At 45.9% G+C, this 15,437-nt stretch overlaps 1 protein-coding gene across 2 annotated transcripts in view; it reads right to left on the reverse strand.

The window, feature by feature from the left end:
* The window catches only part of LOC143512886 (uncharacterized), an 18,933-nt gene continuing 3,496 nt past the window's right edge, over window positions 1-15,437 (reverse strand). Inside the window, exons 2-7 of one of the 2 annotated variants that reach the window (XM_077003661.1) lie at window positions 8,463-8,687; window positions 7,277-7,334; window positions 6,747-6,780; window positions 5,825-6,393; window positions 3,845-3,979; window positions 1-3,648 (exon numbers count right to left, since the gene is read on the reverse strand). In XM_077003661.1, the coding sequence (XP_076859776.1) occupies window positions 3,088-3,648; window positions 3,845-3,979; window positions 5,825-6,393; window positions 6,747-6,780; window positions 7,277-7,334; window positions 8,463-8,596 (1,491 nt within the window). In that variant the 5' untranslated portion in view covers window positions 8,597-8,687 and the 3' untranslated portion in view covers window positions 1-3,087. Of the gene's footprint in view, window positions 3,649-3,844; window positions 3,980-5,824; window positions 6,394-6,692; window positions 6,781-7,276; window positions 7,335-8,462; window positions 8,688-15,437 lie in introns of both variants that reach the window. The other variant, XM_077003660.1, reaches the window with a different exon arrangement.

Genomic DNA, 15,437 nt, shown 5'->3' on the forward strand with positions numbered 1-15,437 from the left:
AGGTGCTACTTTATTACAAAAGTATAAACTTGACCCGACATTTTTATGAATAGTAATTTCGTTATAAAAACATTACAATCTTTTGCACATGAGCACTTACACAGCTTGAATACACACCACCCTGTTGTCTGATAAGCAAACGCACAACATCAGCTGTCACACTAACACTCGGTTGATCTTTGAAATACACATCACAGCTGAAATGGCAAGGGAAAATAATCAGAACAATAATAATAAACACATTAAACCTCACGGAGATACTGCGGGGCAACAGTTCCAGTTTTCACAAGAGAGAACTAAAAAGAAAATAACAACCAAAAAGAACAACCGAAATGAAACATACATTCGGAAGAACACCTAGAGCAACTTTTTCTTCTTCCACTTTTTCTTCTTCTTTTCATTTCTTTGCGACATATTTACAATATTGTGCCAACACACACAATTGTGACTGTGAGCAGGACTCATAGACTCCAGTTGTTCTTTGAGGGTTTGAGCTAACTGAGTCAATTTTACAGGAATGTTCACCCACTGGTATAGAGTGCCTTTTTTCTTTTTGTAAAGAACATCATAGGTAACACTGAGTGCGATAATGTCCATTTTTTTGCACTATATAGCAGGTGAACACATTATGTTAAACTAAAAATCACGGTATGGCACCAGACATTCTGGTTACCAGAAAACCGTTCAATAGAATGTTTATCAATTATTTGTACAGCAGATTTTGCCAACTGCCTAATATAGAATTCAAATTATTCAAATTACATTCAAATTATAGCCCTCCAGGTTCAGGATCAGATTTTCCACTCTACCTTTACCCAGGAGTCAGGTGTGATAGCTAAGTGGCCAACCATTTGCAACCTTTCAATTACTTATCAATGACTACAAATTCCAGGTTTGGATTCCCAGTAGAGATTTCTGTACCACTGGTCTAACGCGATGTAACATGGTTGGGTGAAATTTCAGTCCATCACCAACATATGCTCACCTAAAAGATGGGCGAGCCAAACACCAACATCATGATTTGTCCTGACTGGAACAGAAGAGAACTGTCAACTATATATTTAGTCCATATGACTGAGTTCTCCTTGAGTCATCATCCTATTAGCAGGCTCACCAGGATTGAAGTACAACACTGTGCTCTTTCTTTGATGGAGGAAAAGGCATTTAAATAAAAAAGCAACTAACAACAGCAAGAAATAAACCATTCTCCGATACCACATAACAGTGCTTTTTTTCCTTTGTAAGGTTTTTGTTAAAAGCATGCATCTTTTTCTCAGGCAAAGTGCATTAACAGTATTGACAAAGTAAAACACTTATTATACTGTACTGTATGGCAGTGGTGTCTCATACATAGCCAGGTTGGTGTTTATGTCATGAGCTAAACACTAAAAAGAAAACACTATGGAGACAAAATATAAACCCCCATTTTGAATGGGCATGTCAGGGTCCTAAAATGGCATAAATTTTATTTCACTTAGAGGAAAACTACATTTGTGCAACTAATTCAATTACTTTTATATTGTCACTGTCCCTGAGCTTTTGCTAATTATCTTAATGATCTCTTTAATTGCTACTATAATTATCATATAATTAATGTTTAGTTCACCATTATACCTTCTCAGCTTACATTGGGCCAATATCTGATTAAGTGCTAAAAGAGAAAGTTTTCAGTATATAATTCTGTGCATCTGAATAAAATAGGGAATAACTTTTATATTGATATAGTACTGTACTCTCAATTTACAAAAATAGTGGCACATTTTTTCCCAAAGCTTTTAGATAAAGTTGTGTTGTAAAATCGAATCAGGTTTTCCATAAACAATTTAGATAAAGACATATGTTTATCGTTAACCTACAATAAAATATCTGATGACAGCTGTCTTGGTCAGGCTTGCTTCCGTGCATATCTTAAGCTATTGGTTCTTCACTCAAATATATGGTGTCCTGCCACTTTCCTTTGATATACTCTTATACTCCTCAGTACAGCTACAGTGCATTTAGGAAGTCATTCTTATCAATAGAGTTGTGCTCTTTTTTTCATCTCCTTTGGAATTTTTAGAGTTCAAATTAACAGTCTGACCCGCAACTCCGATGGTTATCCAGATGAATATAAATGGTTACGCTAGTGTGCTATCAAAAATCAAGACTCTGGGCTACATATTAAACAGAAATGTTACAGTTATCTGGGGAGATATGTTAGGGCTGGGCATTGGAGAATTATTGTATGTTATTGTTTCTCTATGGGGCATTGCGTAAAAAACTTGTTAGTCTTTTTTTATATTTAGCTCAGTTAAGATTTAATATTTAAATTCATGGCATTTAAGTGATGCTTTTATCAACAGCAACTTACTGTTATGACTGAATACAACTTGAGAAATTGAGGGTTAAGGGCCTTGATCAGCAGCAACAATGGCAACTTGGTGGTGGTGGGGTTTGAACTGGCAACCTTCCGTACCGTAACCACTGAGCTACCACTGCCTATTTCTTATTTATATTTCTACAGTGAATACTAGCAGTGTTTTTACTTCTCAATGCAAGGAAATCGTGTTAAATGTTAAACAAATGTCAGTTAAAAAAGAGTAACAAGCTTTTTACATTTGGCACCCATATTTTTCTCTTTAGCGAGATGTAGCATTTTAGCATCGTTTTAATTGTCACAATTTTAAACCTCGATCAATAAGCAATTATGTGAGAACTACAGTGGTAGTGCAATATATGTACTGTATACCAAGATGACGTACCACACATCCCCACAGTGTCAGTAGCATCCCCATTCAAAAGCTGAGCCCTTACGCTGCTGTAAGTAAGCTCCCCTTTCGAGAATGTTGCTCTAAGAAAACTCCCCTTCCCAGAATGCTGTTCTAAGAAAACTCCTCTTCCCAGAATGCTGCTGTAAGGCAATGAGTAGGGAACGTCAGGGCTGAAAATGTAAACAAAATGTGTGAATGAGTGCAAAAGGAACTCTGTCCTTCAGTTTCTAAGTTGTCGTCATATTTCCTTCCCACTCAGCTATGACAGTGAGGACCTGTCAGAAAGAGAGAGAGAGAGAGACAGAAACTGAGCATTCATGGGGCTTTGGAGCTCCCCCTACAGACCAGTGACATACATTTCCATTCCGTCGTTAAAGGTGAAGATGGTGGTCGTGCTGGAGGTGGTGGAGCCCTGTTTCAGGTCAGGGATGCTCTCGTACAGGTTCTCCCCGGGGAGCAGCAGGGCTTTGGCGGGGAGGTGTTGCAGCTTGGGCGTCTGCTGGGGGGGCGGAGGAGGCGGAGGCTGTGGCGGCTGCTGCAACGGCTGCTGCGGTTTCTTCTTCTTGGGCCGGAGGGTGGCGCTAGCGTTGGGTGGAGGCCTGTCGCGCTTCCAGACCCCTCCACCCTCCATGGTCTCGTAGGCCAGGTCGGTCTCCTCTGTGCTGATGGCCTCATAGCAGTGGTCCTCCATGGAGCCAGGGGGCAGCCTGGAGCTTTTGCCCTCAGGCGGCGCCCACGTCTGTGGTTTGACTACCACATTGAAGCCACCGTCGCGCTCGCCACGCTCGGCGCGGGCCAAGGTCCGAAAGCCGCTGATGTCTCTGGGGGCTGTGGGTGAGCCGGGCATGCCTCTCTTCTTCTTGCCTGGTTTACACACCTTCGAGTACATTTCTGAGATCTGAAAGACAACACGTAATAGGTGCACAAGAAAACCAACGCATGCGTCAACACTCCACACGTCCATCGTTGGTCTTCCAGTGCTCATGCATCACTGGCTAGCTGAAGAGACATTGTGTGAAAATCATGCGGCCTCACGGAACACAAGACCCACAAGTACATTTTCTGGGAGAAAAGGTTGTGGAGTGCTCACGTACCCCAGCTGCAGATGCTGCCATGCTGTCTCCCATATGAGGACTCAGTGGGCCCATGTGCTTGTGCTGGAACATGAGGTCATCGTCTTCCGGAGGCTTCCATATGTATTCCTCTCCGTTTCCAATAAACACTGCTTCCTGATTAGCCAATACAGAGGACGAGCTGTCTAAACACGCTTCCCAGTTCTGCAGACATGTTTCTGTTTAAGCATTTGATTATTGTAGCCCAAGGTGACATCTGGATCAAAACAACTCAGAAAAAAGATCCTCATCAATGCCTATGATATAGATAAAAGTGTAAAAACAAGAATACGGCCAGCACTGTTTATTACACTGGAACAATACTGAATGAAAATTCTATAAAGGTAACTGTGAACATTCCAGAAATGATGCATCATATATTTTTCAGGCGATTTATTTCATGATTCAGTGTTATTACATGAAAAGAAGTGTCTTAGGAGGTTATATTAAATATTTCAGTGTATCAGTAACTTATCATTAAACCTTAAATGCCTGTAGGGAGTTTGGGGGTAATTCATCTTTGATACAGTACAGAGTCTCTCCTCAGCTTAGTGAGGAGGGCGTTTGCTTTTGCTGCTAAAACATGGCAAGTGACAAGTTGTGGTAATCAGAACAGGTCGAGCCTGAGAACCTCCACCTCCAAAAATTAAACATCTCACAGAATACCCATATCAGAGTCAGACAATGTGTGGGTAAAAAATAAAAGCCATAAAAATGAATAAATACAAGTCACATGGTCAGCACAAAGGCCTAAAGATCATCTTCATATCTCATATAAACCTGCTGCATGGTTTTAGAAGGCCTCTGATGAGCAGAATGATCTTTATTAAAGACCAAGCCCCATGAGAGGGTGTGCTGCCACTGCTGAATGACCTGAATTATGGTCAATTTCGACATGAGTTTGACTCATCCAGAGTTAACAACCATGAAATGATGATATTTTTTTAACTGTAGTTCACTGAGTTTACTGGAGCTGCCCATTTACCCCCAGCTGACTGACTCATCCAAAACCGCTCAGTGGATCTAATGACATGAAGGACATGAAGCTTAACGTGTTTCTCCCAACCTGGCCCTGGTGAAGGAGCTCCAGACTCATGCCTGCTTTGCACTTCCTCCCCATTCCCAACGAGGGTGGTGGTCGGGTGTAGGGGTGAGGTGGGGTGTTTGGGGGGGTTGGGGCGGTTTCGGTGAGCAGCCAGTTGTACTAGCAAACTGTTGTTACACCTCGTTTATAAAGTTTCTTTTGATGGGAACAATGCGTAGTCCAAAAAGAGCCAAAAGGTGTTCTGCTAGATTTTCGCTTCACTCCTATTTCAGTCTGACCTGCCATGTCAGGTAAGCAACGTAAAGAAGCTTCAGAAGACGACGCAATTTACTGTACCGACCCTAGGTCTGAATATTTAAGGCAGCATTAGCATATCATAGTGGCTTTCATCTGGGAGACAACTCCCTTGCCTCCTGCACATAATTCCAGGGCGTCGTGGACTTTGCATTTGAGTGACAGGTATGCAAGTGTTTCAGTCTGACTACCGGTTTCTGCTTGTTGCGTCATCCTGGTGGCAGCAGGCTTCTGGGAATGCCTCAGTAGGCATGCTAAGTGGACTGAATACTTGCTGGTGTCTGAAACTGTAACTGTCTTCTCATAGAAGCACATAATTAGGGAACAATTGTCCGACACACTTTTAATCCTTTCTTGTGTTACAGGAGAGACGGCCCTGCAGTCTTACTGTATGTAAGTTAGTGCATAGTTAAGCAGTATGCAAGTAAAATAGTGAGGTAGTATACAGTAGCCTGTAGTATAGGTTGTAGGTAGTATAGTAATAGACTGGAATTCACATAACCTCTAATGTCATAATATCTTTGTGAAGAGCAACTTATGAATAAGTGTTCAAATTAAATCCATGCAATCGTTTTTTGGTTTAATTATAGCTGGACAGCTGACCTATCAGCTTCTGAACCTACCTTAGGGAAGGAAGGCAGGTTGAAGGCCTCCATGTTCTTGCGTGGGATTTTCTGGCTATGGGGATGTGGTGGGGGCGGAGCTGGATGAGAGGGTGGGGCGTGGCGAATCTCTCCGCTGCTGTGCCGCTGCTGCTGGCCGAGCCCCTCCTCCGTCTCCGTCCCGTTGTCCCTCTTCTGTGCCGCCTTGTCCACCTTGCGCACCTTCCTGATGCATGCGTACTCCGCCGTCTCCTGGGCCTGCGGGGGCGGGTTCACCACCTGAGGGAGGGTCTCCGGCTCCGGGATGCCACCCTCCAGTCCGTCGCTGTCAGGGTCGGGCGGGGCCGGCGTGTTGGCGGGGACGGCGGGCGGCGCAGGTGTGTCCGTCTCGCCGGCACGTCCCCGCAGACCGTCGTCGGGGCAGCGGGTTGGGGACGAACGGCGGCCCACCTCGGCGTACGTGTGCTCGCCGTCCTCCCCGGATGGTATCTGTGGCAGCTGGCGGCCCTGCGAGCGCAGATCGGAGTTGGAGCGTCGACTGGGGAGCAGCAGCAGGTCCATGCTGGCTGGACGGTTCTTCTTCGAGGACTCTGCCAAGAGGACATGCCATTGGTTATCAAGGACTTTGGTCCCATAAGAGCCCACAGGGTTGTAGCAGGAAGAATAAATCATGGTGGGCTAAACTGCAGAGGCAAAGGCGACATGGCCGACGCCAACCCTCCCACAACAAGACATCTACGTGAGTCCCTACTCCACAAGAACAGAGAACGTGACTCGTATCCCGAAGAGAAATGCGTACCGTTCCATGCTCAGACCCTACATCCGAATTCGAGGTCGATGGTTGACCTCAGTCATGCTACGGAGCAGTACAAGAAGTGAATGTACATACTTTTGCCATTGCAGTTGAGTCTGTTCATCTCATGGAGCTTGGTGTCTGACTTACTGATGGAGCGCAGCTTGGACTGTCGCAATATACTCTAGAAACACAGAAAGCAGTGTCAGTGTAGCAATCACAGAAGAGCCAGGCGAAGCCGGCAGTGAGCATTACAGCATCATGTGGTGCATTACTTAAACAGAAGAGTGGAGAATAAGGTCTTACTGTAGACAACAGTGAAGGGTAACAGTAAGACTTGTGTTATGCAGTTATACAGGCAAAAATACTTCATAGAAGTACACATTTTTGTATTTGTACCATGGTTGAGATACCATCTCATTTTTTTTTTTTTTTGCTAAAAACAATCTTTCATAGTGTCTGGCACTTTCATAGGAATGCCTGACAGAAGAGAATACATTTGTGCGTTAAGTTTCATCTTTTTTAAATTTCCATCTAATGGTCATGGAGTATGATAGCCTACAGCCTTTCAGACAGTGTTCAGATAGCTATGTTCTCACCTGTCGACACCTGTCTAAAACCCAGCTCTAAAACAATCTATGAAGCTACGCTAATAGTAATAGCGTGAAAGAGATTGTCACCATGTCCATGAGTCGGTGCTTTCTCTCCTCGCCAGAACCATTGTGACTCTTCCCTTTCCTGTTGAACACACAGCAAAAATATGGTGATGGTCCAGATGGCCCGTTATCAGGCCCCAAATGAGCAGGATGGTATCTGAGATGACGACAGGCTTTTAAAATGGTGGGCGGATGATTAGCAGTGTGGATTCGAAGGCTTTGACTCTGTAGACAAGCATGGGATTTGGGCCAAGTCTTTTGCTAAGTCACATAATGTAATTCAATCTTGCTTTGATGAGGCCATTAGTAAAGTAATATAACGAACCATGATTACCTAAAAGCATTTCCTGAATTTATTTGGTACACGAGGGCATGAAACTGGAGGTTATGGTATGGCCAGAATAATCCCAGCCCCTCCGAATCCCGGGATTAGTCAGGATGCTTGGAAATAGTGTAACTGTGTTAGAAGGCATCTGTCATGTCAGTACTGCAGAGGCCAATAAAGAGCAATATGATAATTTGCAAATGTTATATTTAGCCAATCTGCTGGCGGCTAATGTCTACATACCATCATTATTTTCCCTTTTTTGTGTGTCCACATACAATACATTCAGCTATAATCTGTCCAAAAAATGAGCAAGAAAAAAAATTGACACTGGTATTTATGCCCTCTGCTGCTGTTCTGCGCTGAAGCTGGTGGGCAGAGTCCCAGTGTGGAATACAAAAGCACTCGTGTCTGAGAACACAACTGCCTCTCTGTCATCATGTTCCCTTTAAGAGCATTAAAAGCCAATCATCACCATCTTTGGTTAAAAAAAAACCTTGCAAAAGGCATTGGGGCTAAGCGCTGAATATTGGCTGTGAGTGTGTCTAACACATGAAACTGAACTCTGCTATTTGTATAGTCCCTTACTAAACCATTTACGTAGAACGGGACTACAAGACTGAAAGGTTGAATGCATTTGTTGTAAAGAATAGCATAACCATGAGCAGAGGAATGAATGACTAGTAGGCATTTAGTAGTAGTTAACAATATAGGATTTGTGAAGGAATTGAGTGTGTGTGTGTGTGTGTGTGTGTGTGTGTGTGTGTGTGTGTGTGTGTGTGTGTGTGTGTGTGTGTGTGTGTGCGTGCGTGTGTGCAATTCTCTTTTCTTCACATGCCTGTGGTGGGCAGGCCTTGGGGGGCGGGTTCTGCCTCCACCACTCACCTCTGGCAACCCACACACAGCACGACGATGAGGATGGTGACGACGAAGGCGGAGGCGGCAGCGATAGCTCCGAGCAGCAACACCTTGCCGTAGGGAGGAGCCGTGAAGTTCACCCCGTCCTGCATCGAGGCCATGTGAGAGTGCTCGCACCGGCTGGCTCGATCTCCTCTCCGTCACACACGCGCGCACACTCTGCTGGGAGCCTCGGCACACACTCCACGCGATCTGGGGGGTGGATGGGGGGGGGGGGGGGGGGGCAGTCTGTTACATTGTGTGGCGTGTGTAGTGTGTGACTGAAGGAATGAATGAATGAATGAATGAATAATGAATGAATGATTAAATGAGGTGAATGTGAGAAAGAGGAGGACGACCCAATTCCCAGCTGTCTCCTCTCAATCTCGCTCTGTCAGGTTCACCCTGGCTAGGACCCCTGATCATGGGCCGAGGTGTCTGCAGAGGTGTTCTTCATCTTTTTCTGCTGACAGATTCACATGCATCAGACACTAAACCTGTCCATTCAAAGAAATTCTCCTCCTGCTGGGACCAACAGCAGGCAATGGCATACACGTCTCCTGACTACCCTTAACACACTACATCCCTCCTTGGGTTATAATGGGGAAATTATGGTTCAGAGGGAAGATCAGGAGCTAATATCATGAACACCTTGATAAGTTCATACAAATGCCTGCATTTCTGGAAATATTCCTATCATAAAAAGTAATATAAGCACAGTAGTATACGCCCTGCATGTGATTCATCATGCCAAGGCCATATGTGGGTTTATAGCGCACATCTGTGTGATATTGCATTCAGCACGCATAATGAAAAAAGCCGCTATGCCTAATGACAGGCTGCTGTCATCACTAGCTGTGAATGTGCCCTCCACTGTGTACACACTTGCCTGGTTGTGGCGTGGGCCGCAGTGCCCTGTGTGCTCCTCACCCAGACACACAACCCCATCAATTCACTCACACCTCAGCCTCAAACCCTCCTCCTCCCATACATGCCATCTCCTCCTCACAATCCCACCCCTACACACACACACACACACACACACACACACACACACACACACACACACACACAAATACACACTCCTCTCTCTCTCTCTCTCTCTCTCTCTCTCTCTCTACATAGTGGCATCACAATAAGTGATCATTCACAACACAAGTGTCCAGTGTACATAGAGACTGCTATCTCTCCCCCATAGAGACTGCTCGCTCTCTCTCTCTCTCTCTCTCTCTCTCCCTCTCTCTGTATGCCTATACTCCTATTGTCCTGCCAGTCTATAGTATCTCCCTTCTTCTTGACACACCAGCTGGAGATCTGAACGATCGGTTTCAGAATCGAGTTCTGAATGGGTTTCCCACTCTGAATGGGTCAGTTCACACATCTATGTACAGTTTTGTTATTCACGATTTCAAGGCATCATATTTCTGCCTGTGCTGAGTATCACTAATAACTGCATTAGTATTAGAAAGTGTCATGTGACGGCTCTTGACTGAAAAGCACTGTGTGCGTGCATGTAGGAGGGAGGGGGATATTTGCTTTCTTCTGTCTGCTTGTTTGTTTATTGATTATTGTCTAACGTGGCCACGTGTTTTGATTGTTTGGCTTGTGATTGGTGTAGTATCGAGGGAGCCGTGAGTCATGTTGAAGCCTAAAAATACTTCACTACAGCACTGTAGTCCAGTCTTAGCACCTTCAGCGAACTCTCGGAGACAGACAGGGGTTTGCCCATTGACCCTACATGCTAGACTGAACAACACACCAAAACATGGAGCAAACCCAGCCAAGACCTCGACATCTAAATTAAACACACAACTGAGCTCCGATTCTCTGCTGCATTGGCTTTTAAGGTCTACGTGAGATGAGATTCTGAGGTGGATTTCATTATAGTGTTCTCTCCTCAAAACCCTCTATCCTCTGTCTCCCTTTTCTTTTTTACAAAAAAAGGTGCAGATTGGTTCAAATGTCTGGAAAAATGCCAGAGATCAGGCTCATGGAACAGAATTGAGGCTTTACAGCTTTATCACCCAAACCGACCGTGTGAATTAAGCCCCAAAAGGACACGTCACATTCCTTCAAATATCCCCACAATTTCTATTACCATAGTCCTAGACTTGCTGCCATAACACATCATCTCCTTCCTTCTGTGTTTCTCTCACATTAAAAACCCTCTTCAGTTTGAGTGCCTGCCTCCCTCCTCCCTGTCCACACACACACACACACACACACACACACACACACACACACACACACACACACACACACACTCAATGCCCTCGGTGACTGTTGGCTGTAATGTAGGATTTCCGCAGCGGTCGAGCTACTACCGAGGAAGCAGGGCTGTTGTGAGCGGTCAACTCACAGTACCCCTCGTCTCCCTCATTAACTGCCCCAGCAGGGGTGGACATTACTCCTCGGCTTGATTATGGCACAATTCGTTCTTCTTCTTTGTTGCGTTTATGCAATCATGTGCAGCAGACCTGAGCTTCTGTTCCTGGTACCTACAGGCAACAACTGTGTTCCTAATAAGCTTATAAAACATAGAATTATGGGTATTGTAGTCTCAGCACTGGAGCAGACAGGGATGAGATTCAGTCTTTGCCACAGCAATATTCAATATTCTTTTTTATACAATGTTCGTTAAGAAACAGTTGTAGAAAAGAAACCGTATTTGGGACCATCACAAATAATAGTGACCTGTGGTACAACATCAAAACAGTGAAACTAGTCACCTACACCAGTGTTTCAATACCAGACAGCATACACATTAGCTCTACCATAGCTCCTAGTCAGAGTTGTATAATCCAGGTTCAGAAAGTAAAAGTCCTCACCAGGATTTTGCTCAAGCTTGCTAGATTTCTAATTAGTGCAATCCAGGTAAAATGAGTGGAATCAACACAATCCAGGAAGCCTGAGCAAAATTCTGGTGAGGACTTTTACTTTCTGAACCTGGATTATACAACTCTGCTCCTAGTAGTACTCCTCTATCACAAATGAAAAGAACTGGTTTGTATGTGTTGGAAGGTGAGTCCATCAATTATCTACCGCTTACCACTAGCCCGGGTCACGGGAGGCTGGAGCCAATCCCAGCATCGTTGGTCAAAGGCAGGTACACCATGGACAAGTCACCAGTCTGCCACATGGCCAACACACACGCACACCTACAGGCAATTTAGAGTGACCAATCAACCTAACACACGTCTTTGGACTAAAGGAGGAAACCGGAGTACCCAGAGAAAACCCACACAGGCACAAGGAGAACATGCAAACTCCCCACAGAGCAGACTGGACCCAGATCCCCTTGCTGTGAGGCAACAGCTAACCACTACACCACCATGCCACCTGGAAGGTGGGTGTAGAGCAAAAATATGCACCATCTTGTGGTCAGTACTGATCTGCACCTACAGATGAACGTCAGAGAGCCCACACTCAAAGATGAAGATGTTCACAAGATGTGTGTGTATGTGTGTGTATTTATACACACTTTCTGCAAGTGCGCACAGATGAGTGTGTATGTGTATCTATGAGTGTGCTCCATCAGGAATGAACACACCAATAACTCGAGCAGATGGACACCGAGCACTCAAGTCAGCTTTCCCACCACTGCGGCCGTGCGTACCAAGGACGTGCAGACCGGCCCACCGCAGCCCTGGAGCCGCACGGGGTCACGCCAGGCGGGACACGGTGCTGCCCGCCCATTCCATCACACTCAGCGGGAGCCCAATTTAAGAAAAGGTGACGTGTCACCCCCACGACAGCAGGACGCATGTCTGGCGAGGAGTACACGCTCTGGCAACAACCCCTCTGATGTCTGACGACTCCTCGACGCTAACAAACACGCTCTGCCTCCGAACCGCTTCTGTTAGGTCAGCCTCTCCAATTACACAGACAGGCTGCTTACCTGGAACACGTAGGAGGATGTTTCAACATCCATCATAACTGGGGTGGGGGTTGGTCCTCATTCTCGGCTTACACGGTGCTAAAGATACTTCCCTGCGCTTGTCAGGACGTGTTGGCCGCGAACCTGGCGGGGCCTTAGAGTGGCCCCGAAACACACGGACCCCTTAGCTGCATCTGTGCATCTGCTGGCCATTTGCACCCCCCTACACACCCACACTGAGCCCTGTAATCTTGTTCTTCACTCTTTCACTCAGGCTGACAGAATGGTCACACTCCCTCTCCCTCCCTCTCTCTCCCCCTCCCTCTCTCTCTCTCTCTCTCTCTCTCCCTCGTCCCCACCGAGCATTTTCCTTCCTTCACAGCGCCTTTCTCCTCCCTTGCTCCCTCTCGTTCACCTCCTCTCATTCTTTCTCTGTATCTCCATCTCTTTCATTCTCGGTCTATCTCTCTCTCAATCTCCCTCCTTCCTTCTCTCTCTTCCTAATAGGAGTGACACCTTGCCATTGCAGCGCAGTCGCCAGGCCCCAGAGCGGCTCCCTCTAAGCCTGCCAATCTCATGCCGCGCAAATAGAATTCCCATAATTCCCTCCTTACACACACACTCACACACACACACACCACTCTCCTTGGCACTTACAGAGCCTCTCCCAGGAGCTATAACACGCAGCCACATACCTGGAACTTCCTTATAACTCTCTAATCCCCACCCACACTGCTCCACTATCAGAGCAGGTTCAAAAATGCCTGTGCTTGGTCAGGCCTCCGTATACGCCAGCCCGGCCTGGGAGAACGGGATAAGGGTGCGAAGGAAGCCGGCAAACTGGCGGCTTTGCTCGTGAGATCACCCACACTTGGCAGATGGGACTTTATTATTTCCAGAACACTTCTTCTAAAGCTGACGGTGGTACTGGGTTGCCTGATAGCCTGATTAATCAGCAAATAGCCATTCTGCCCTCCAGCTTAATTGCCCAGTCACGGCTGAGCAGGGGCCAGAATCCTGCCCCTGCTGTGCCGTCTCTGCCTCTACTTTTAGCTTTCATTTGCAGTCCTGCGATCCATTCGAGCAAGATGGAACATTTTCAAGTTTAATTGGTAAAAAAAAAAAAAAAAGGTCCTCAAAAATATCACCACAAAACAGGGAAATATGTGAGGAGTTACCTAAGTAATATGGAGTTTTCCCATTAATGCATTGGCTGTGAATCAGGTCCTTCACAGGACCTTGACTTCAACTGACGCAAAGAAGAATTTGTTGCATATATAAAATTAGGCAATAAACTATGAAAACTTTATAATTTACAAGCAATACTGCACATGCTGAATTATGTGGTGTTTATACATTCCACCCTGTCACTGATGTTCGAAGGGAAATACATTTTATTTCAGGAAGGTTAGCGTATGTGAAATGAAAACTTTATTTGACAGGACTGAACAACCACTGTGTATGTTAATGGCTTCCACTATATCACTGCAATGACTCTCTTTCACAATTCAGTCCTGTACAACGACACAGACTGAGGTTTGAGCCTCTGCTCTCCTGATATAATATAAACTGATCTGATGGGCTGGTCTGCGGCTTGAAAGCCAAACCTGTCTAAAATAGCACTGTGAGCCCTGTTCCTGGTGGTTGCTGCCTGTAACTGCAAACACCTCCAACTTCAAAAGCGCACATGATCACCGGGAACCTCAGCGTCCGAAGTGCAGTGAAATAAGGTCACTGGCACGTGAAGGATGTTGCTTGCTTGGCTGCTGAGTTTCCCAGTTCCTGTTACTTTCCTCTGGCATGTAGGGGTAAAAAAAATCAGATCTGCTGTAACAACAGTGGAGCTTCAGCCCGGAGTCACAAACCAGGTTCCATTTCTCTGCCAATTACTGCCCTGGAGAGAGAGACTGGGACAGGGAGGGAGAGAGAGACAGAGAGAGAGAGAGAGAGAGAGACAGAGAGGCGATGCGGGAACAGCCGGTTTTAATTACTGTGAAGGCCTAGATTTTAGAGAGAGAAAGAAACTGGCACGTTCCCCCAACCCCCGAGACACGACTTTCTCCCCTCTCCTCCCCCTCGCCCACCCCCCCTCGCCCCCTCCCCTTCATCTCACTCCCTTTTTTCCTCTCACCGACCCTCTGAACAGGGTCCTCCAGCATCAGAAGCCAGGAGGGGAGGAATAGCGTCTCCTTTCATCTGAATGGAAATGAAATAAATATCTGAGCAGCAATAACGCCCGAGTGCGTTTCATAAAGCCAGTCTGCAGCCCGCCTGTGCCCTTGACTTCGTGGCATAAGCTGACAAATTAGGGGCTCCTAGTCAAAGGAGGTGCGAAAACTCTGAAAAGGTGTCCAATGATTTACTCAAGCACAACTGTCTTTGCCCGGTTCCCTTTTCAAGCTCCAAAGTCAAGTTGCTGGTCGCTCCTTTCCAACATCCCGCTGTGATGGGAGTCCATTTTATCATGAGCTGCTCTGCACGCCAGCCGCGCACTTTGCCGTGCGAAATCGACTCCTGGTGCGTAAAGGCCTGCCTCTCGGTTCGCTTCGACTAAGCAGCCCGAGATGGTGGTGGCAGTAGGGTACGTTGGAGCTGAAGCTTCCCGCCCTTGGTGGAGGTCATCTGTGTCTGAAGCCGGCTCGTCACGCTCACAAAGCCACAGCTACAAGATCCCCCTGACGGGACGTTTGACTCGCCACATCTCACAATAGCAAATCACAGCGACAAAGAAGAGTCATCAAGAGGATCTGACAAACCTTTAAGGATGATGGTAAAGACATTGTTCCAGCATATAGACAATTGTGATTGCAGATATGGAGTTGCATGAATTACTGCTTGCCATCCATAAACTTTCAGCCTTCGATTTTAATTCAACTGACCCACAAAAGTAATATTCAACATCAAAAATGTAGCTTAGTCCTGATTGAACAACATTACTGGACATCCTGACCACTTACATTTGCGAACGCAAAGTTCAGCAAAGGCAGACCCATACGTTATTTCTTTCTTCTTACTTCTTAACCCTGACCCATACTCAAGAGCACTAAACAACTTCAGTAATCTCTCTCTTTCTCTCTCTTTCTCTC

This window comes from Brachyhypopomus gauderio, chromosome 4 (genome assembly GCF_052324685.1).
Source record: "Brachyhypopomus gauderio isolate BG-103 chromosome 4, BGAUD_0.2, whole genome shotgun sequence".
NCBI classification, from domain to species: Eukaryota; Metazoa; Chordata; class Actinopteri; order Gymnotiformes; family Hypopomidae; genus Brachyhypopomus; species Brachyhypopomus gauderio.